The following is a 25,790-nucleotide window of genomic DNA, read 5'->3' as shown; positions in this document are numbered from 1 at the left end:
AATAATTTCTAACGCACTTTTTACAACTATATCCGCAGTACAAGTCGCCGATCCAGCATCATTGATGGCTTGACAGGTATACTTTCCTGCATCAACACTTGTAGCATCTTTTATTTCTATTTTAGTCTTGTTCAAATCCCACGTAACACTAATTCGTTCATCATTTTCTGGTATTGCATGTCCATTCTTTGTCCAGGTCACTGTTGGTGTTGGATATCCTTCTAATACACCTTCCAAAACCACTGTTGTATTTTCATCAACAATTTTACCCATAACAGGTGTTAAAAATTTGGGTGGTATTAATTTCCGCGTCGGCTTAGATTCAGTCTTGATTATTTCAATGGTTTTTTCTTCAATTTTCTTAACATCAGTTTGTTCAATTGATTTTTTAGCTTCGATAGGTTTTAAAGGTTCATCAACATGCAAGTCAAATTTGTGTACCTCAGTTTCAGATTTGTCACTATATTCGCACGATTTGTTATTGTAAACAATACTAGTAGTTTCACTGCTAGTTTCTATTGTATATGCATTTTGAGTTAATGAAACAGATGATTTCTCGCTTAAATTACTAGTTGGAGTCACGTCAGTAATAACCGTCGGTATTATTTCAGTCGAAGTCTTCTTAACTTCTTCAGTGACTTGTATCGGTATTTCAATTTCATTAGACGGAGTCTTTGGTTTTATTTCAGGTGCTCCTCGTAAGGATTTGACAATTAATTGAGCAAAACATTTAGCATCGCCACTTGGATTGGAAGCTCGAATAGTATAAACACCGCGATCGTCTGATGTAACTTTTTCAATTTGCAAAGTTACTTTGCCATCGTCGTCATGTGTGAGTTTGATTCGTGAATCTTCTTTAATTTCTTGATTATTTAAAAGCCATTTAATTTCAGGCTTAGGATCTCCTGTGACTACACATTCCAAAGTAACACTTTCACCTGTCGTGAACAAACAACGAACTATTTAGAAACTGTCGGAATTTGTTATTAATTGGCATCGGTAAAATAAAAAAGGGTAATGGGATAAAACAGGATAATGCTATAATAATTCATGCCTTTTAAACTTTGTTTATAATTTATTGTAATTATCAATTTGTCCATGGAGACTACACAAGGTGATCGAATTCCATGTAAACAAACTGCTGTCACAAATAAGATGTCAGTAGTGTTCCTTTTTCACCGGATAAATGCGTCATATGACGCATTTATGTACTATATCGTTCCTAAGTTCGTTTGTGTTCCATTTTATTCCGTGCAATACACTTCAGTACTAAAACACTTCCATGCAATACACTTCAGTGCTTCAGTGCTTCAGTGCTAGTGTTACAAATAATTTCTGCTAGAACGTCGACAAATTTTTTCAGTTTTAAATTAGTGTCATTATTGTTTTGCAAAAAATCAAAAAGAAATATAACTTTACGAAAACCTCGAACAGTTTTTAACCTACATTTTACATTATAAAAATTAGTTTAAATAAAAAATTACCTTCAGATATCAATACATCCAATAAAAGTTTTGTAAAAACAGGAGGTGAACCACTTGGCAGAATTCTTTCAGGTTGTGGTTTTCTTGTTGGATGCTCTGTTATTTCTAATGATGATACAGATAATCGGCAACTACTTGTAGCTTCACCAGCTGAGTTAATTGCAACCGCTTTATATTCACCAGCATCTTCCAAGTAGGCTTCCTCAATAATCAAAGAACACTTATCACCTTGGAAGAGTAATTGAAAATCGGTTGATTCTTTTACTGGTTGATCATCATGATACCATATAACTTCCGGTTCAGGTTGTCCAACAATAACACAATCTAAACGGACCCGACTTCCTTCAAATACTGATACATCTTTTAATGGTGTTTGTATTTTTGGTTTTATTGGTTCCATATCACTGGCAAATTCTGAATCGGATGTTTCAACAGGTAAACGACCTTTTACTGTAACGTTACATGAACTTACTGCTTCACCAGCAAGATTACTAGCAATTGCTGAATATATACCGGCGTCTTTTGGGAATGCTTCGGGAACAATTAATGTCGCTGTATTATTCTGACAAAGTAACTATAAACATATTAAAAGAAGAAAAATAATGAAAATGTGTTCTATGAAAAATATGAATTTCAAGTCTAATCCCACCTTTAACTACAAACTACACGCACGCTAACTAATATTGTTATACACTGAGTAATTTTAGTAAGACATTATTACATTTTGTGAAAAAGTGAAATTTGGAACAATGCCATTAAGTATCAAAAATAGAATTTCTATGCCAAAAAGTAAAAGAAATATTTATACAATTATTTGCTAAATTTGCGGTGACTGTTACTTAGTAAGTGGGAATAATTTAATTTTAAAGAACATGCTAATTTCTACGTCTATATACTGACTAATTTGTATGACAGAGGCTTTGTTTAATATCGAAAATATACTTTGGGTTCTCGTCAGATTTAAGTTATCCGCAGATAATAAAAATTCATTTATGGTAATTGCATTTTTTAAACTAATATTACAATTAATTCATATAGTAAAAACTAAAAGTAGCTATAAAATTATATTCTTTAATAAATCAAACAAGTATTTGACTTCTGAAATTGAGACCTAAATTTATGTACCAAAGTACGAAAGGAATATGTTTCCTACCGGGTGTGCCACGAACCCCTCGTTCTTTTTATTACTGTATAAAATGAAATAATGAAAGTATACTATTCTATCTGTTTTCGGTTTGAGAAATCCACAATTTCACTGTATCTCACTGTATCACATCTAACTGAAAATTTTAGCCTTATTAAAATGAATAAAAAATTTTATTTTCACTAAATTAAAACAGGTACTTAAGATTTCAGAACCCAAAACATCTTCGATCAGGTATGGCACCCTTTTTACACCAAACCAATGGTATGGCTTTTTTCCCGTTATTAGAATAGCATCCATCCCCATATTTAAAAAAGATTTTAAAAAAAGGATGCTTACACCACACACACAGCTATGCCGACTATTTCTATTTTAATAGACAGAAGTTACTAAAATTTTGCATATTCGGTTAAAATAAATATGTGGTCCTGCCCAATAGTTCTTAGAATGTTAGAAAGAGTTAATTATCCTTAGAATAATTTCCATTTCCTAAATTTCTGTTTTATTCACAAGCTAAATAATTTTTATATTTTTTGAAGTGGTTTTTAGGTATTGTAGTATGTATATAGAGGTCATGGAGACTAGCAACTGACTTTTTTATTAAGACAACAATGATAATATTTTCAGTGACGAAGAAACAATTTTCAATGGCGGATATTTTCATTAATAAAATGTAGAAAAAGCATTGAGTAGGTTGATTAAAATTAGATCAATCATAATTTTGCAAGTTTTAATAAATTTTACAAACAATACCGCCACTGATGTTTAATAACAGACTAAGAGACGCATTATTCGGCTCTATTAAAATATTACAGTAAACATAATAAAATTGCACAATTTGTGTGACACTTAGTTAATTATTAGATAGAGATTTAGCAGGTGCAATGTTTAGCCTTTATGGTTGAGAAATTTGGGTGGTATCCAAAAACATAGGTTACAAAAGAAAATTAGAATAATCGTCAGCCTTAAACTATAGAAAAAATGTTTACCTTGACATCGTGAGATTCTTGAAGTAAATGACCATTATGAGTCCATGAAATTTTCGGTTCTGGGATACCAGAGAATGAACACTCTAATTTAATTTTTTGACCTGCACGTGCCATTACATTAGACAATGGAACGGAGAATGTAGGAATTTCTGTTGGCTCCAATGCTGGAAAAGAAAGTATAAAAATTTACGTACAAAAAAATATAAAAACAAACAATTAACGTACGTTCAACATTCAAGTTTGCGGTTGATTCTATTACACCCAAAGGATTTTCAGCTCTACACGTGAAAGTTGCATTATCCTCTAAGAAAACTTCTTCGAAAGTTAAAATAGCTTCGCCATTATTATACGTGATAACATAATCGGATGAATTATCGATACAAGTATCATTTTTAAACCATTGTACAGTTGGCAAAGGATTACCTTGCACTCCACACTCAAATTGAAATTTACTACCTTCACGAGCGAGGGCTGGTGTTAATGTTTTTGTAAAGTATGGCGGTATTAATTGTTCGTCTGGTTCAGTTTCTTTAACAGATAAATATGCAGAGGTTTCGGCAGATCCAACCGCATTTCTTGCTTTACATGTAAATCTTGCTGAATCTTCCGTAAATGTTTCTTCAATAGTTAAAGCACAAACGCCATTTTCAAAATTTGTTTGATAATCTAAATTGCTTTCAATTGAGATTCCATCTTTAAACCATTGAATGACTGGCAACGGATATCCAGTTACGTGACATTTGAAAGTAAATGAGGAACCTTCTTGTATTATTATGTCGGTTAATGGGACAATAAATCTGGGTGCTTCTAATTGTGGGATCTCTTCAATTTGTATATCATCTGATTTTTCTTTTTCAATTGGTATAATATGTACGACATGTTCTTCAACCTGTTGTGGTGTTGTTTCAGTTTGACTAATTTCAGTTTTTTGCACCGTATCGACAGTTTGCGTACCATCAGTTATAAGTAATTTTTCAGGTACTAGTTTTTGTGTTTCAATCAAAGTACTTTTTTCTATGGTAGTATTAATTACAATTGTTTTCTGTTTAAATTCTTCGGCTGCATCGTTTAATGTTTTCGCAGCGGTTTTACATGCTTCTTCAGCAGCTGCAGCTGCTGCTTTAGCAGCTTCGGCTTGTGCTTTAGCAGCGTCTGCCTCAGCTTTAGCAGCATCTGCTTCGGCTTTAGCAGCTTCAGCTTTTGCTTTAGCTTTTTCAGCTTCTATTCTAGCTGCTTCAGCTCTTTGTTTTTCTAATAGCTCTTCAGCTTCTCTAATTCGCTGTTCTTCAATATCTCTTAACCTTTGTGCTTCAATATCCTTAATTCTTTGTTCTTCAGCTACTTTCAGATTATTAGCTAATATATTTAACTCATTTATGATACTCGAAAATGAATCAGTTAATTCTTGATTTTCAAGTATAACTTTATTAACTTGTATCGGTTGTTCATGGCCAAATAGTTCAAAGGCCATTTTCGAAATTTCACGTATTCGTTCGTCTTGTTTTTGCTCTCCTGGTTTCAAGAAAGTTTCGAGTTCATTTAATAATTCTGTCGCCTCTTCGGGTGTTTTTACAAGTGATGATTTTCGTGCAATTGTTCTCAACAATTGATTACCTTCTTTAAACCATTCTTCGGCCTAAAATTTATAACACAAAATTAAAATATTTGATACAACTTATTGTGTTGCCTTTGAAACTTACTTTTAAAACAGTTTCAAAATATTTAATACTCAAATCAATTAAATGACGTGTATCTTGTACTTGTGTTCTGAAATCATTCCAACGATTTCGAAGTTTATTCAGTTCTGCCTCAATGTGCGGTGAATGAATGTGTTGGTTTTTCAGCATATTTTCGGCTGTGTTTCCAAATTGTTTTAACCTGTCTTCCAGTAACTAAAAATTAAAAAAAAAAATTTAAGTACTTGTAGGGTTCAGATGTTTCTTGTAAAATTTAAGGGTAGGTGATTGAATTTATAAAGGCCCGACTTCGAGAAAGAAAATAATCTGTCTAGGACTGCAAAATTAATCGGATGTGCAGGCCTGCTTACTTAAAAATCGGAATTATATGACGCAAAAAACTGTATTAAAAATAAAATATACTTCCTAAATACCTCGATAGTTTTTTCAAAGTAAACAAACGCCAATGATGTAGCTTTTGCTTCTGCCAATGATTCTCCATATTTTCCCTTAATTCCATTCAATTGTTTACCCAAATCATCTAATGTATCATTAATTTGATGTAGATCCGAATCAAAATGACATAGCTGAAGATGATCTTCTAAAACTTTTCGTCGTTCTTCCCACATATTATCCCAATCATTACGTAGTTGTTTTAACGGATATAAAATTCTAGAAATATCTTTTTGGGCAGCATCACCTGGTTCCTGTTTATTGATTTTCGATATTAGACGATCGCATTCGTTTTGTGAAAAATTAAACATTTCTTGCAAAATTTGATTTGATGAATTATGTTCATGGATTAAATGCTCCGTTTGTGCAACATCATTTGATAATTTTTCGTTATCATATTTTTGCTTGTAACTTTCAATTTTCTTTTGTATTTCGTTTATGTGTTTAAAGTAGGAAATTATCATTTGTGTTAAAAGTGAATACTCTGTAATATCATTTGAAAATTTATTATTTAATTCGTTTAATTTTGTTTCCACTTTTTCATTTTGAACTTCAGAGGACTTTTGTGACAATGTTTCGGTTATTCTTAAACACTCTTCGATTCCTTTTTGAGTACGTTTCATTTCTTCTAATGTTGTATCTAATTTGTCTTCGAGATCGGATACGATATGTAATGGTTCAGTACTGCCAGTGGTGATAATTGGATATAATTCGCTATCTAATTTTGTTGCCAAATCAATTGTCTGAAAATAAAATCATTGTTTTAATTACTGGACTATTTTCGAAAGCCTATAGAAGTGAGACAGCATTTTGTTTTTCCTTTTCTCAAATCTCTCCTCAAACAATTCGTCAGGCTGATTAAATGGTACAAATAAAGCAAAAGATCTGAAAAGTTTCTCGTACGCAGAAATGAAAGAAAAAATTTTTAATAGAATAAATAGACATCTAGTGAAATCTAAAACATCCTAAATTTTTTGTCTATGACTCTGAACATAAGCAGATATTGAAAAGCAACATACCTTATTCGATTCAACTATATTCTTTTCCCATTGAATTAATGTTTCTCGACGTTCTGATAATTCTGTTTGCCAAGTTTGCCATGATTCAGACACTGTCAATTGTTTGTTTGCCAACCGTTCTAGTGTTGATTCCACACAAAGTATTGCTCGTTGTGAATCCAGATTTGGATCACTAACTTTGTGAACATCTTCAATAAATTGATGACCAAGAGCTTTTAATTTATTATAAAGTGGTTTCAATGATAACCACTGTTCTTCCAATTTACTGATAACATTTTCATTCAATTTTTCGTTTTTATTCTTCACCGAATTCTCTAATGATGTCATTGCTGCATCTAATTCGTTTGTTTGTGTTAAAAATTGTACGTATAAACTGGCTAAATCTAATCGTCCTTCTAAAATATTCTTAATGTTAATCCAACGTTCGTGTAAATTTTCAACTTTTTTATCCAAATCTTGTCGTTCGCTATGCTCTAAATATTCTAAAATTGGCGGTAGTGTTAATAATAAAGTATTAATTTCGGTTCCTTTTTCCTGAAAAAAAAAAAACACAAGTCAAATTTTTATTAGCAATTTTCAACAAACAGTAACAACAGATACTACCAAAAACGTAGTATTTGCACTGTGTTACAGTTTCTTTTTTACAAAACTCGACGTCATATTTTTGGTAGCTTTGTGCAAATAAGATATTTTTTTTTTTATACATGAACAGAAAATCTGGCGGCTTTCATTTTATAAAAAAAACCTCTTTATCCAAACTCTCCAATATCTGTTCAATTCAGATAAGTGCCTTTTCCCTTGATATCTCGATTCCTCAATCAATGTTTTGATGAGATTAATGATCTCCTAGTTTTACTGACCCTAAATAATCTTATTTCGCTCTTCACCATGTGTTACTATCTGTTCCTGTTCTTTTCTGAAAAATGTTGAAGTAGCGAGCGAAAGTCTTACTGTTTTTGTGACTGATTATTTTAAGAGAGTTGTTTATTTCAATTTAAAAATGATCTTAAAAATTTTCCGAGTTTTGATAAGAAGCTTCGCATATTGATAAAACTTACTTGAATGTCCCGTAATAATTGAGTATGTAAATCTAAGAAATCTTGTGCCAACACTACATCGCTTCCCATATCTTGATGGCTTTGAAGAAAAGCTTCTGCAATATCTATCAACCAAGTATGTAATTCATTTTGCCGTTTAAGGAAATTATCTAACGCTTCCATTACTCGTCTATGTTCTTCCTTATGAGCAACGCATAAACTATCCAAGAATATCTTCCTACTTTCTAACTGTTCCACCATAAATTTAACATGTTCTGTTCCTGTTGAACGTCCAGTTGCTTCCAAAAGTGCATATCCGGCTTCGATTGGTGGATCGGCAATTTCTTTAATAGCTTTCTCAGATTCTGAATGTAACTTTATTACCTCTGCACGCGACAAATTTGGACTGACTAATTCTATTTCCATTTGTTGTAATTTATCCAATGCCTAAAAATTAAAATTAAAAAATCAACGTACAAATAAAGTTATGTAACGATTAAATTTCAAAATATGTACATTCTGGGCTGATTTAAAGAAATCAATGGCAGATGTAAGTAATTCCATTTTCGCTTCTAAGTCTGTTAAATATTGTGTAGCTAAATCTAAAACACCATATGCTTGAGCAGTCGCTTGTTCTCCAGCAAAACATCCACTTGAAACAAATTGTTCGGTTGCTTTTGTTATCTTTAAACTCTTATCTTGTAAATCTTTGGCTTCTTTATACAGTTTATCGTGTTCATTATAAAATAGTTCGGCACTTGCTGCTGAATCACCCAAATGATCATTATTGTTTAATATTTCACGTCTTTGTAAAATTGTGTTTTCTAAATCACGTAAATCTTTTGCAAGAAATGCTAATGCTAAGCATTGCTCTAGCTGTAATTTCCTACTCTCCCATGATAATTCTAACAGTCTTCGACGATCATGTAGTGATTCCATCCACCTTTCAACTTGCGCTATTGCTGAAATTGAAAGAAGAGAATTCAAATAACTTTGTTTTCAATTAGGAAAACGAAGTTCTTACCTTGTTGTACTGGTATTTTTATTTTTTGTGGTCGTGAATCTAAAGTTCCTTGTTCAGCCAATTCTTTTAATTTATGTAATAAGGCGGTACCCTGTTGTAGGGCTACCATTAGAGATTCTAAAACAGCACGTCGCATATCATGTATGTTGGTCAGAAAATTTTTAACAGCATCGATTTCGATTGGTATCATGGTATCATTACATGCCATTTCGAGTACTTTCATTTTATCATGGCAATCATCTGCTTTCTGATGATACGAAACATTCATATCTAATATCTGTCGACGTTGTTCTAAATGTGCATTTACATCTTTCCATGCTAACGCTAACGATTCGGCCATTGCTGCGTATACTTCAGTACGTGGTTTTTGTGTGGATATAAGTTGATCAGCCTGTCGAAGTAATTCTTCAACAGGACTTTGTTTATTCTAGACAACATTTAAAAAATTAGTTTTTATTATATTTTTCTTAATAAATTTTAAACGATCGAAGTATTTACCTGTAATTGCAATAAAACTTCATTATGCGCTTTTTGTAATTCTAACGCTTCGACTAATGTATCACCTAGTAATGTTAAATCTGGTTCAAGTTCTAATATTTTAAGAAGTATCCAATCACCACTCTAAAATAAATATAAAAATATATATTAATATAAATTATTTTATTTTTATTTTTTGGAAATTTTCATTTAAGTGAGTTTACGAGTGCAATCGGGGATAACAATAAATATCAATTCTTAATTAATAAATCGCTTTTAAGATCGCAATTACGAAAACAAAATTTCGTTTAAAATAGAAAAAATTAAATTTATTTTGAAAGATTCTCTGTTTTTTAAGCATTTTTCATAGTTTTTCAAGCGTAAATCCTTTGATACAGCTGGCAGATATCCAAAACGTCAGTTGAATCTGTATTCTATTGAGTGATATTTTCATTAAAAATTAAAATTTAATTTTCTTATCAAAACAATGATCTGAATTCAATTTTATTTATCACAAAAATTTTTGCAATATTTATTTAAATCGTTAATTATAGTGCTGCATGAAGTTAAAATTAAGAATATAAATATCCCAAACCATATAATTCCGAACCGATTTTTTTCATAAGCTATTTAGAGTGTCGAAGAGCCTTAAAAGAAAACCTACTATGTAAGTTCGAGAAATGAGGTCAATCTGGTTTATCTATGATATAATAATAATAATAATAATAAGGGGTTTATCCTTCGTTTTTCAGATATCCATTCATAACAGAGGTCACCCACATCATTATTATTTTAATGTTTATTTATTTTATTTTAAACTATATCCAATATACAATTTAATTTTTTATGGTGTGAGTGGAATCGGTTACTTCTTTCTTATCCAAGCGACGACAATGTGATTAGTTTTACCGCCCATTAATTATAATTGTTCACACTGCCGCTGCCTGAATTCTAACCCGCAACCTCCCAGTCAGTAGCCTAGACGATTTTGGTCGTACATCCACGTAACCGGTTTCTTATGTAACCTTGATAATTCGATGACAATCGAAAGTCCGTACAGAATTTTTGACGCAATTGAGCCATTTTAAAGACGCTGTATTAAATTTTAAAAATTAAATTTTTTTAAATAATTCTAAGCTGAAAAAATTTAAAAATTTGTGTTTTATACAGCTATTTTATTCATTTAATATAAAAATAACTTAAGATCCAACAAGCGCTTGTTAGATCATTTTCATTTCGGTTCATTTTTCTTGATTTTTAATTAATTTTATTTTTACAAACGAAAACTATCAAACAATTTGTATCCATGAAAAGAGTCTGATTTAAAAAAATACAATAATTTTATACAGCGGTATTAATAACTTTCCTAGCTGACGCCAATACTTCTCAAATTTCAAAATGCTTTTAATGTTAAACATATCAAAATATAAAAAGTTTCTTTAAATTAAACTCGAATATGTATGTATGTACGTGGTTTAAAATAATAATCCAATAATCTAAAAATAAATTTAAAATATAGAACATTTAATGAAAATTTAAAATATATTAATCATTAATATTTCAAGATAGTTTTTATTGGCATTTATCCAACCTTTGTAGGCAACATATTATATCCCTAGCCACATATCAAGAGCCTTTATTTTATTCAGTTTCAAACTGGATAGAATTCGGAGTCGAATAAAATAACAAGAATATACCATCATTTTTAGTCCGGAATGTTTTTGTAATGGAAAACTTTGTAATTCGTCAAATTACTCATAAAATGGTAAATCAAAGTGCAGCGCTGAAATTGAAATCTGTTCAAACATAGCGTTGTATGTATGTATTTGTTATAGATATGCCAGATAACAGAAAGCGCCAGATTAGATAAGGACTTGATTACCGAAGCCCCCCTGTAAATAATAAAATTGTAGAATATTGGTATAAAAATTCCACAAAACCACGTGATTTATTTACTTTAGAAAAATGAAAACTAATTTGGTATTTTTTCCCATTCGAATGTTATTACGTCTAGTCATGGAATTACTCGTTTATCCTTCCAAGACCAAGAAATTCTTTCCTATCCTTCCAAGACCAAAGAAATTACACTTCTTTCTAAGAAATTGTCAGCTGCAGTATAATAAAAGCATACCTATGCTTAAAATTTATGAAATAATTTTTATGTTTCTTTTTACGAATCCTAGACAGCGTGGTCTAAAATGATTGTTTAATGAAAGTTGAATGTATAAATAAGCAACGGTTTATATGCCTCACTCACATTATTGCATTTTCATCAATTCAATTTAAAAAAACATATTTATTTATTCATAAGTAATGAATCAGTGATGATTGATAAGCTACAAATAAGTGATGATTTGACTCAGGAAAACGAAGATATTGTAGATTGAATTTTAGTTGATCCCACGATTTAGGTACATCCGATAAGGTATATCAGATAGAAAGTTCCGAGCGTACTTCATTAAACGAGAACTGAAAAAATTGCTATACCTATACATGTAGCTCAATAAGTCTACAGAAAAGAGACACTTCGTGAATCACAATTTCCTTTCGTTTTGCTATCGAATCAATTCTAACAAGATTCCTCATTCTGCTCGAGTGAAATTTAGATGAAGATAAAGTTATTTTAATTGTACATTAATTAATTAATACTTATTTACAATTAATATAGAAAATATATTAATTATAAATAGTAAAAAATTATAAAAACTAATTAAATTCAAATATTTTATTTAAAAAAAAAATGATATAAACTTTTTATAAAATTATAAAACTTGTGTTTACAATAAAATCAGACATAAACACATATCCGCTGTACTTCAGAGAAATCATTGGCAAAGATAAAAATTGGCGAACCATTTAGTTGTAAAGTTTATTATTGCATTTAGTTTAGTAGTTCTACATATAACAAATATATCTACATTTGATTTTTTGTTTTATGAAGATGCGTGACATCATTTCTTATTACGTAATCTAATTATAGAGTTTAGTTCAGACGGCGTCAAAATTTACACACACCTAGTACACCCTTAAAATCGCTTTTATCCACTATCACTTGTATTTTTAGAAAACAACATGACATCAGATATATTTTAAATCTAATTTTTAAACATTGTGATAGACGATAAAACTTGGACCCAAAACAATTGAATAGGTATACTCTTTACAGCTTTTAGAAACAAGAGATGTGCGTAAATTCCATTGTACTTCCCACAAATTATATTTAGTATAAGCAAAAGAGTTAAAAATTTAAAATAATTTTCCTGTCCGGTTTTTCAAAGGGGTACTTAGGAGAAAAATAATAGTTTTTAAGAAAATATGCTTTGGAAAAAAAGTCGGAGTGTAGGAAGTTGTTTAAAAAAATGGAATGGTATACTACCATGTGTATAACATACAATATAGTTTGTAAATTACCGGTTCTCTTTGCGTTTTCATAGTTTCACCATGCATCTACGTAATTAATAATTATGTAGAGGTTTAAGGAGAGAAAACTTCTTTACGCACGTTGAGCACTTTTTGGGTGAACAAAAATCATGAAACTCGCGTCATCGTCACGCTCCATACATACCCCATTGAAGACAACAGTTCTCACCTGATCACTGATGTTAAGCAACATTGAGCACAGTTCTAGAATGGGTGATCGTTTGAAAACACTGTGTGTTGCAAAATTGGTAAAAACTAGCAAACGGTGTATAGAGCTCTTAGTTGTATTGAAGACAGATACGGTCTTTCTGGGAGATGGATACTTTTAAAATATAATTTGTGGTACTTCAGGATTTGGGGTTCGGAAACTTTTTAACTGTAATAAAATAAGGTCTTAAATTACATTTATTGTTGATTCACAGTAAGGTATCCTGTGAAAGCCCAATTAAAGAGAACTTCTAAAATACGATTTAATTTTCTCAATTGGTAATTTTTGCTAATTTTGTAAAATAAATATTTATAGTAAATCTCCCAAAAATTATGTAAATTTAATTAAATTAATTAGATAATATATTAATATATGGATTACCATATCTCTATATTTTAAATTATTAAAGGGTACACAGAAATTGATAATTTGTGAACAAAAATAGAAATAAAATTTCATAAAAAAGAACCTTGGCCGCGATATGAATCTATATTTAATATAACACTAAGAAAAAAATTTTTATATTCTCAGTATAGTTAGTACATACACACAATCATTTTTACGTAATTTTTTGTTTTTAGACATAAAATGTACACGTAGTCATGAGCGCATATTTGTTCGAAATTGATCCAAGATTATAAAAGAGTTTTTGATCATATGGATGCACAAAAATACGAAATTTCCTTTAAACACTTTCAATTCTTAACCCTATGTAAAACGATGGCAAAGATATCAACTCTCTCACAAAAATAATCGCGAGCTTGAAAATATAGTAGATCGCTCACGCTTTTAAAAATTTGTAAATCCTCAAGGTACGTTTTACAGTAGGTAATAGATAATTAAAAGGTTTTTCATTGCTCTGTCCGATATAATGAACTAAGAAGATTATTAGAACTGTGGAACTGATTGATGGTTGATGGGCAAAATTATTGATTATATCTGCCCTATAGAATGACAGATGATTTCCGCTTAAATAAGCTATTGGGAAAATCAATTTGCAATACAACTGGTGGCTTAAAATAAGCCCATGATAACAGGCTTAAACTGAGTTTTTGCAGGCGTTTCAAAAATAGATGTGTATTAATAAACCATAGTAATTTACAACAAAACTATTCAAATGTACGAATGGACTGTTTAATAAAAAATACCTTAGGTTCTCTTTTAATGGTTTAGTCATTTCATGGACCACTGCTGTTGTTTTTAAAATGTCATCCTGTCTATAGCTGCTATATTGATTGCTTTTACGCCATTAATGGAGAAGTAGGAGAAAAAAATTTAAAAATTGACAAAACCCAAGTTTCGAAAATTTAAAAGAACTTAATGTAAAAGTTTCTGCTGCACTTTAAACAGGTCATTTGTGCAGCAATGTGAAATTAAATGCAACCGTTTAAAATCTTTCAATGTGTGATTTTCAATATAAGTTGATCGGGTCGACAATAAATCTTTGATTGAGCAATAATATTTTGCGCAATATTACCGTGAGGCTGAAAGATACATTTTTAATGCTCCTTAAAATTTTAAAGAAAGAAGTAAAAATTGGTATTAAAATTGGTAGACACTGCCAGTAAACTGTCTATATATTCCATTCAAGTTGTGCGGCTTTAATTTCGAAATTATTATTTTTTTAACTAAGTAATCCTAAAACATTTTACTTATCCATCCTGTTATGTTAGAACTTTTTCCAATAATTTTTACTTATGTCACTCAATCCTTTTGACATGTCTTTCATTAATAATATTTAATTGAAAAAAAGCCCACTAAAAATGTAGAGAAAGATCACTTAATCGGATCATAATGTATCCATTTATTACAGAAATCACCTGTGCGGTCCTTCCTGTTTGTTATTATGTACATTATGACAAACAACATCATTGACACACAAAAAAGTGGAAGATATAAACTGTAGAATTACATCATAAAAATAATAAAATATCAAATACAAATCTTTTTTATATTCTTTTCTATAAAAAATTTAACATTTATAACTAAAATTAACTAACAAGTCATCACTACTTTTTATAATATTATAGGACAGTAGTGAGTTAATAGAATTCGGAAAAAAACTATTTTAAAATGTATTAGGATCTCAATTAATTGGTTTTATATTATATTAATGTATTAATACTCCTACGGAACCCTTAACTCGCACTTGAAATGTTTCTAAGAACACTCTCCATTAAATTAACTTTTTCCTTAGAGTCTTCTCCAAGCTGAACCGATTTTGTGGATCATCGCCTATTTTTTAGTTGTTCTGGCTACAGAACATTAAACTCGCACTTGAAACACAGCTAAGAAACCCGCCCCCACCCCCAATTAAATTACATTTCAAACGAAACAAAAAAAACGAAATCAGTTCATTCATTTAGGTGCTACGATGCCACAGGCAGATACACAGACAGACACACAAAGCGGTTAAACTTATAACACCCCTTTTTTGGGTCTGGGGTTAAAAACCAGGAGTACATGTATTTCAGAACAAAAATTATTTCATATTTTACATTATTGTAGATTTATTAATTACATCAATATCATTTAGCCAAGCCTAATCAAATCTAATTCGACCTCGCATAAATTAATAAATGTCTTAATAGGTTTACCGCAACCTAAATGTAGAAAAAAAAACATCGGTGTAACTAATTTAATTGACTATAACCTTAAAAGAATAGATATAATAATAATAAAATTATGTTTTTTCAATTTTTTTAAAATCTTTTTAAAAAGACCTTCCTATTTCTTAACGAGATATAAATGTTACAATCTTCAAAATGGTGGTTTCCGCAGATTACCCCCGTTAATAAAACGAATTCTTTATATGACGATCAGAAATTATACCGTCTTTCAGGCGCAATTCGGAAAGTAATTATCTCACAACAAAAGTTGAAGCTTTATATTTTCCTAACTAGCTTTAATGTTGATCCTAAAATAATTATCTTGCACAGACAAACATCAGGAGTTTTTTTAGTTCACTGATATTTCGACAAAAATGTTGCTTAAAAATTAAATATTATTAAATAACGACAAAATTTTGAAATCACCGAGGTAAAATTCTAAGCTTATAACAGTATTTTAATTAAATTTTTTAATTTTAAAGATTAATGCAACTACGATACACCGATTAAATAAACAAATATCAACAGATTAAATTTCAATTAAGAAACGTGAAGATGCGTGAAGTAGAAAAACTAAGAGGTTAAATTTTTTAACAATATTTAATGCACTGATCTGCTCCTCCACCGAAATTAAAACTCATACAAAAACTAGAAGTGATGATAATTTTTAAATGGCTGAAGAAATGTTCATCAAACATAGCTAAGAAATCAGCTTTCGAATATAAAACGGCAATTAGATCGGTCAATATGTTTGGAAATTACGATACAAGAATCAAGCATACAAATTGACTATATATATTAACTAATATTATTAACTGGACCCGCGATCGTTAATTTTTTACGCCTTGAACTATTTGAGTTTTAAGAAAATTGACCTCATCAACTAATAATAAATAAGCGCCGACAGTTTCACGTAAAAAATATTTTATAGAAATAAAATTTTTGTTTATCTATATTTTATTCCAATTTTTACATCTCTTTCCTACTATGTGATACAATTCCCATGAATTGAATAACCATTAATCATTGCTAACAGATATTTAAAAAACCGCTACATTTTTATATAAAAAGAATTAATAGTAAAACCTCTTCATTACACACCCATGATTATAAAATTAGATTTATAAAAAATAAAAAAACCAAATGAATATAAGTAAATAAAATGTGTATTAAAATAGCAAATTATATCATTAATCGATTCTTGTTGAATTGTCATGTATTATGTATGTGCGGTATCATATACATAATTTTATTGTTTGTACGATGTTCCATGTCTTTCATATGAAGTACTTAAAGAACTTAAAACTGGCAAAAAAAAGATGTTTCAATATTTAGAAAGAAAAAATTACTCGTAAAAAAACTATGAAAGCGTGCTTTATTAAAATGTGAATTACAAAGCTTAATGCGAACTAAAAGGCACCTCTCAAGGTCACTAAGTGTATATTTCCCGTCACCTCCACCATCGGTTCTTGTTATGTATTTCTGAGTCATAAAAAACGCACATTTTAGAATATATACTCTATTTAAATCCTAGCGACACAGAGTGTACATACAATTTAAGATTATTAATGTCAATAAGTATATGAAAACTGAATTCAAAACAAACGATTGACTGAGTTAATTGTTGAAATACCTTGTATAGAAAGTATTGAATGTCAATGCTTGCATTATTTTTCATAAATTATAAGAGTTCAAAATTCAATACAGTTATGGCAGCCATATTTGACTGCTATTTGTTTTGGTTTTCAAAAATTCCGAAAATTTTCAAAAATATTTCCTAGAACTTTTCTTCATTTTTCGAGTATAATTTGCTCCCTCACGGTTAAACAATGATGTTTGCAAAAAAATGTTTCAAACAAACGTTGCTTATTTTTTATAAGAAACTTTTTCTATATTTAAACTGTTGGTCTGTCTCTAACGGTTACTTACACACTATAAAAATTTCAGCTTAATATCTCTTTTCATTCTTGAGTTATCGTATTGACGGGCGGGCAGAACAAATAGTATTTGAAGAGTACATAGATTTCAAAAAGATAAGAGAGACTTAAACCAAGAAAAGAGAACAAAAACGTGGGGATTACTCTTAAATAATGGGTGAATATTTTTTCCTTTTCCCTGGACTAAATTTCTTGTTTCGAGAATCTCATTTTACCAAGTATCATACAGACAATTTCGCTGAAGGAATTCCTGGCAATCTCGCAGTATGGTCTCGAAGTTTCATATGGGTGATTGTAACTTGACCCTTCATATGAGACATATGTTGAAGGTCAATATATTTTAGATGAAATTGATAAAATAACGTTAATTTTTCAACGTGTTTTTCGGCAAATATTTATATATTAAATATTACATACATATTATGACATCATCATTCGTTTTTGCTTGTGTTTTGTTTTTAATATCACCTGTGACCTTGCTCTTTGACGTTCAAATATACATGTTGTATTGTGTATTTGTTATATCTGTTAGATTTGTTGTCGAATCAAAAACAAAGATAACATATGTTAATCGTTTGTGTATATACAATTAATTGTCTTTATTGTCCGTATAATCATGATGATAAACTTTTTATTATTTAGAAATTAACATATTCAAAAAAAAAGTTTAATAAAATTTATTAATGTACAATTTTGGAAATAATTTGCATATTTTTTTTGGTAACATTAAAAAATGATACCATTTACATTCAAAAATTGTATGTGTGGAAAATAATTATTATCAATGCCGGTTTATTATAAAATTCCTAACAAAACATTCAAATCAAGCGTAGAAAAAATTTAAGCCATAACTGAATAGTTCCTTCTGGATTAAGAGCCAGGAAAAAATGTTTGTTGAATTTACTAAAGCTGAAAAGTTGAGGATTGGTTCTAGTAGTTGTGTACACATACTTACTTCGGTCAGTCAAGCGAACGATAGGACAGGGGTCAGATATATGATATCAAAACGGTGCAGTTTTACGAGGTACTAAAATGAATTTACTAAAGGTGAAAATTATCATACAGATTGTATATTGCATATAAATAACAGTTATGATTGTCAGTCAGTTAGGTGATTCAACAGAGCTGGTCAGTCACTCCTTATTTATGAACAGTTAATATTTAAATGAATTTATTAGAAAATTGTTATACAGCTTGTATATTGCAGATTGATAGAAGTACAAGCAAATTTTCTTCAAAATATCCTAAGAAATTCATCCAACACTCATAGTGAGTTGATTTCTTATATAGTTACTTATTTTATTTCGCTAGAGTTATTTTCTTGAAGTAGTTTTGACAATAATACTGTGGCATTTACAAGCCATTTCGTGGAGGTATGTTTATTCTAAAGATATTAGGTTAATACGAAGTACCATTTACAATTAAATTTGGACTAAGTTGTCCTTGCCTTTTTGTCGCATAGTTTAGAGAATCATCATTTCATCGGCTTATTCATGAATAAAGTTAAATTATACTCTGTTTATGGTAATTTTAAAAGACAAGCAACCATTGGGCCTTCTTCGAGTAACAAGTAGGTAAATATAATGTAAATTTTTTACGAAAAATCTTCGTCAATGCATGTTTGAACAAATAACTAATTTGTTTTCCTTTTCCAAAAATTTCGGACTATAAGAGGTCGATAGCAGTTCTTTATAATACAACAGATACTGGCCTCATGCGCTGCCGTCTTGCAAAACATTTATCGCCGGTCAACTACAGTATACAAATTGTTATTGTATCCTGCCATTTATATGCGCTCCCACCATATTACACTCATTTATTTCAATGAGGCAAAAAGTAATGGTGTTATTTTCAAAAGATATGGAAATCTCTATTGGTTGCTAGATTCAATCAAGCAGCACTTGTTTTAGAATGCTTTTTCATAAATAGCTAATTTTCACAAAATCAAGTAAATCGAAATTGTTATTTTCAAATCTTAAAAATTTGCATAGATATATAATAGGGTATTTTACTCTATATGAGAACAAATCTAAAAATATATCTTTAATATAGCTTAGACAAAAAGGATTCGGACCATATTAATTTTAGCTCACCATATTATTACCTGTGTAAACTAAAAAGTTTCAATTTAGTCAAATTACAAGAAATTGGAAAATTTAAAATTTAAATGCATTTTTATGGCACTTATCGTAATGAATAAAAATTTTGTATATTTTGTAGTGGTTTATTACAGGCGTGGGCTAGTTATTTTAAGTCGAAGTCACCATTGTTATAACTTTATTGTTGGTCATAAAGTTTATTATGTGTTTCTTTATCCAAATCCGCATTGCTCATAGAGGAGGAAGCGAGACGGGTATACGATTATTCTCAGTTACTCTAATAATGGTAGAAAAAATAAATGTTGCTTCTCTGTTTTACTCGTATTTTAGGTTGACACTGGTAAGGTTGTCACTGTCTTACTCGTATTTTAATCAAGGAGTCTGAGGGAATTTTTTAAGTCACGTTTACCCATGCCCGGTTTATTAGCAATATAGAATATAATAGAGACACTTTTAAAAAATGGGTGTAACCCTATTTGACACAATATTAAATTTATGAGATCCCGTTTTTAATTCGTAAGCTTAATCTATATTATAACCTAGTTGTGCTAATGTTAATTCATAGAATTAACCGTATAATGGCCATATATACATTCATTGTAAGATATGCTTTATATAGCAAAACAATTATAGTTTGTTTGTTGTGTAGTTTGGTCAGGGAACTTGCTAAGAGCAGTAAACGAGTATTCTTGCATGTTTTTACCATTTATATAGGTAATATTTACCAAAGCAACCTATACAGTAATTTATGAGAAAGTATTAATTATTTTCTCATCTGACAGGATGCTTAACTATTTTTAATATGGCCTTGATTTTTCAATTTTAACAAACATATTTAATATAATCGTCGAACCATAGAAACTAAACGCATTGAAGAAGACATTTATTCTGTCCTTTCTAGTAAATTAGTTTAAAATGAATTGAAATAAAAATAGCCATAAACATTTTACGATAGAAAAGCTATCATAAGCGTGTTTATCAATCTATAAAATTTCATAGAAAATATGGCTTATACCGTCTCCTGTACTATAGATTCAAACCAGCATCCGGAGAAAGTGAAAACAAACGTGACTGATCTGTTTTCATTTGCTTTAATCATAATAAAATGTCAAATTTGTATTTTGCAAATGATACAGAAAAGGAATTTTTTCAATATTAAAAGATTATCTGCGCTTCCACCATTTCCATTTTTCGTATGGTTTATTTATGTCGAGTCATAACGAATATGACAAATAAGTTTGATATGTTAAGAGGTATGTTTAAATAACTACTTTGTTCCGAAAGATACCGTTCAAACCTAAAAATTCTGCCTAGTTTAGCCAACATGAATATTACGACTTTTTTAATTTATACTTATTTAATGCATCGAGTTATTCGCTCCGTGCGTAAGTTTCGTTTCCATGGTAACAATACACTACTTTAATTATAGAATTGTATGGATGCATATATAATTGTATGGATTGCATTTAAAACTTACATTTAAAATTTAATATTATTGTCTCACAAATTTAAATAAATAATTATGATAATTTACATTTGAAAAATAATATTTGTTCAATTTGATTTCTTATTTTCACAATTTTTAATGCATTAAGATTAATTAATTCGTGTTTTTCAATAATTTTAATTTGACATTTCTATAACATTAACATGTAAAGAATTGCAAATTAGTCATAACAGCCCCCTTTAACTCCAAAATTTTCACTGGAAGCGCTGCGCTGGCATCGATTTTATTGTCCCTACCATGACTACGCACACAACGAATAGCGACATAATAACGCCAGTCATAATTTGTTATAAGGCTTTCTACTTTTTAGAAATACGTCAATTTTCTAACCATTAATATGAATATTTTGAGACATATAGTTATGTGTCTGAAAAATAAATCTAAAATTTTCAGTTCGTATCTTTCAAAGTGTTTTGGCGCACGATGAACTGCAGATAAACTGATACTGACAAATTAAAATTTCAATTCCGAAATATGGACCACACATCATTTCAAATTGAAAAAAAAAAACACATTACATTAATGTTACTTTAATAAATATTTCGAAATTTCCATCGGAAAAAAAAACAAAATTAATTATAAAAATATTAAAATTAAAAATTAAATTTCATTGAAAACGTTTTATTAGTATTATTATTATTCTTATTGTGATATAATAAATTAATAAAACACTCGAAAAAAAAATTGATATAAAAAAAATTTAATTATTAATCATGTTTTGTTGAATTGATTTGTCCGTATGAGTAATGAAAACCATTTTTTATAACTTTCTTTTTTGTTTTTAATGTTCTGTAGGTAATAAATGTGCATCTAAAGAAATATCTTTAAAATTAGATGTCAGAATACTTTGTTCATTATTTGTTTAAAGTATAATCACACGTCAATTTCTCAGCAGATATAACAGTTTTTAAAATTTTAATCTTTGGCCCTTTTCTAGTTAAATTTCATAAATTTTGTGCTTTGCAGATCTCTCCCATAAAAATGAATTTTAGAGGAAAAAGCTATTCTTTTTTTCCTTTTTTCCTAAGTAGTGTATAAACTTTCAAAATAAATAGGGGCCTAGTTTGTAACTAAATGACTGAAAAGAAAACATTTGAACATTAGCATGATGAGAAATGTTACAAATCGCTCACCACACATATCATGTAAGTAATATAAAGTTAATTACCGAACCCTATCGTCATGGCACATGTGAACGATTAACACTGACACATTCGAGGATAATAATGTATTATTTTTATGTAGAAAAATGCATAAAATGAAGTATTCATTATTTATGTTATAAAAATAGCGCACTAAACTATTTGAAAACAGGACGGTGTTTGACTATTTCGAATGTTTTTGAAATAACGTCAGTTCCAATTTAATACATAATAATTGTAACTATCTATGCAGTGGGATGATTTCATAAAAAAGTTTCAGAAAAAATAAAATTAAAAATTGTCTTTAAAAAAAGGTTTCTATATTTTAATTTTGAAGGGATTTTTTTTTTGTTATTTCAAGGTCGTGTGCTTATGTTTAGCGATTTTAAAGATTATTTCCTATTCAGATTATGTTCATAACTTTCTCTACAACTTTCTTCAGAAAAAGGAATTTAAAATTAAATTAAATTAAATCCTTAATTTTTTTACTTTTCTTATGTCGAAAAACGAAAATTTATGCAAATTATGTTATTGATAAAAAGTTTGAATATTCTCAAAAAAAATTTAAATTTAATTGACTACAGTTTTTCATCATTTATAACTTGATAAATTTGTATATTGCGACATTTCCGAATAAGCCGTCTAACCGACTTACCTGATTGATAATAACAGGAGCTACAATCGTTAAATTCTACTAACAGAAGAGATTAGAAATTTTGGTATTGTATGGGTATTTGAAAATATGTACATTACATTGAAAAATACAAAAATTTAGAATTAATTAATTCTAAATGATTTAGAAGATATGATTTCAAATGCGCTCCTCGAATTTTTTTGTATATATTCAGCTACGACTGCCTTGGCATTTTCAGTTGCTTCGTTGGAATTAAAAGAAATCTACAACAAATTATCGATTCCATGAAATTTTAATCAAAATTAATTGGATCAAGACTTTAACGAATTTTTCATTTAATTTTCCCATAATAAATAAAAAGAAATCAACTTCTTGTAACAATTACTTCGGATATTCAAATAATTAATGTAAATTAATTAAGTATGTGACAAAAACAAAATTCCTTTGCCCATAACAGAATTTTCTTAGCAAACTCATTAAACAATTGTGTTAATTACATTACTTGTGTGCATTGATTTTATTGATTGAATACAATCAACCAACACTTCTTATTCAACAACCGATCGTAGTAAGCCCTTCATGATAATAGTTATACCATGTATATGAAATATACCAAGGTATACTAAGTTTAGTCCCAAGTTTGTAACGCTTAAAAATATTGATACTATGCACAAAATTTTGGTATAGGTGTTCATAGAATCACCTAATTAGTCCATTTCCGGTTGTCTGTCTGTCTGCTTATCTGTCGTGTGTCTGCCGTCTGTCGTCTGTCCGTCTGTCATCACGATTACTCAAAAGCGAAAAGAGATATCAAGCTGAAATTTTTATACCGTGCTTAGGACGTAAAAAGTGAGGTCGAGTTCGTAAATGAGTAACATAGGTCAATTGGGTTTTCATTTTTTTTTTTAATAACGTTACGGGACCCAGTTCCCAAACAAAATACATAACAGTGCTCACTCTGTTATATCAACTTTTTTAGAATTTTATGGAAAATATTGTTACATTTTTAAATTTTCAACCTCTTCAAAGTTTATTATATCTTTCTCAAAAATGTTGGAAAAAACTTTAAACGACATTAAAGTTTACCTTACCCTAGACAATGGTAATGGCGTGATAATCACCTGCAGAAAAAAGTCACTAGAAAAACTTTACACTAAAGGCATATTCTAAATTACCCCAAACCTCAGTTTTATTCATAAAGGGCAATTTGCATTTCAAGTAAGCCTATGCGTTGGATAGGTCAGGCGAATATTACACTACTTTAAGCTACTGAAAACTAGTTTTATCGCTTATGCTAGAACCCCTCCTCCTACGTAATTTCCCATCGTCCAGTATCTTGACATTTTCAATTTCGGACTCAGAATCCAAAATTTCAGCCTTGATGATTTCATTTATTACAATCAAAAATATTTTACAATATTCGGTGAAATTATTCTTTTTTAAAACTTTCCCTTTGTATGTATGTTGTATAAAAATTTTTCTCTTAACTAGTAGAAAAACTATGAAATCAAATCAAATTTTTAATTTGTTTATCAGGCAGGGTTTGCTAGGACCAGATTTCTACTGTTATTATATGTCAACAATTATATTCATTTATTTTTCTCTTACATGTAAAATCGCAATAACAAGACGCGCTTTTCCACTTTGTACAGCAATTGTACTAATTATTGTTGTTTTAACGGGCGTTGTTTGTGAAGAAGATTCACCACTAGCACCACCCACATCAACGGCCACACTCGTTGAAGGAACAGCTCCATCTATTGTATCGCCTTTAACTTCCATAACTCTAACAATGTACAAAACAACAACACTTTTTTTTTTTTTTAAATTTCGTATTTCATTATTTTCGAACGGACAACAACAATCGGAGGATGGAAACTTTTAATCACAAATATCCGGGATTTTTGTTTGTGGGAAATAATACAAACTCTCTATCTCTCTCTTTAAATTATGTAGAAAATAAAAATTAGTATATACACATTATGCGCGATTAATGTTTTTATATAAAAACGGTTATATTATTGTATGCGCGATTGTTGTTCAATTGTTTCGCGACGGGCGGTAGGTTGACGACTTTCCTCACAACAACATCGCGATCAACTAGCGCTTGTATATGTGTTGTGTATAATATTATGCTGCAGCTACTTTTCAGATTATTATGTGATTCCATATAAACACGGGCTGTTCTACGTACGCGGTAATCATCAACAGCTCTATAATATACGGCCAGAGAAGTAGATGATTTTTTTTAACCTCTATGTATACAGACTACAACGAAGGTTTGTACCTTAGAATTTGTAAGCGTTGATTTGAACTTGGCGATCTAAAAACGGTGATTGAGTTGAATGAGCATATGAACATGATTAATTTAATATTTGTTAAAGCGCCAAGCTATTTGTTAAAGCGCCAAGCGCAAAATGGCATGAAGATTGTCACTAACGAAAGGTTAATTTTTAAGAATTTAGAATCCTTTCGACAGTTAGAAAACTACGTGGTATTTTTTTCATATTGTGTTGCCAATGACTACTACAACAGACAAAAAAAATGGAAATGGAATAACTTAATTTTCATTTATTTGATATTTAATATAAAGCTTCAACCTATAATAAAGTTTAAAAACTCCCGAAGCAAAACAGGAAACCGTTTAAAACCAAGGACTATGAATATAATCTTGGGAAATCTAAGTTTGAATAAACATAACTTATGAAAATTGGTTTTTCCAATTGAATTGTAAGACGAAGAAGTGCATGATTTTGAAAACGCCTTTTTCCAAAGATTTTGATTTTGAAAAGATATAGTTGCGAAAAAATTAATGGTATTTCTTTTTAAAGCGCTTTAATTTAATAAGCGCTTTAAAAGAAATGAAATCAATTGTTAATTATGTTGGAAGCGTTGAGAATATTCATGTTTCTATCAAAAAGATAATTTTCA

The 25,790-nt window shown here is 29.7% G+C and overlaps 1 protein-coding gene across 1 annotated transcript in view; it reads right to left on the bottom strand.

The window, feature by feature from the left end:
- Positions 1–25,790, bottom strand: part of LOC123296560 (titin) — a 175,143-nt gene that overhangs the window by 127,381 nt on the left and 21,972 nt on the right. The window contains 11 exon segments of the mRNA XM_044878085.1: positions 18–938; positions 1,485–2,058; positions 3,618–3,781; positions 3,843–5,253; positions 5,318–5,509; positions 5,728–6,489; positions 6,766–7,299; positions 7,824–8,249; positions 8,319–8,764; positions 8,827–9,253; positions 9,325–9,447. Coding sequence (XP_044734020.1) covers positions 18–938; positions 1,485–2,058; positions 3,618–3,781; positions 3,843–5,253; positions 5,318–5,509; positions 5,728–6,489; positions 6,766–7,299; positions 7,824–8,249; positions 8,319–8,764; positions 8,827–9,253; positions 9,325–9,447 — 5,980 coding nt within the window.

The sequence above is a fragment of the Chrysoperla carnea genome, chromosome 3 (genome assembly GCF_905475395.1).
Source record: "Chrysoperla carnea chromosome 3, inChrCarn1.1, whole genome shotgun sequence".
Classification (NCBI taxonomy): Eukaryota; Metazoa; Arthropoda; class Insecta; order Neuroptera; family Chrysopidae; genus Chrysoperla; species Chrysoperla carnea.
The sequence above is the reverse complement of the archived record's forward strand: the minus strand, read 5'-3'. Positions and strand labels throughout refer to the sequence as shown.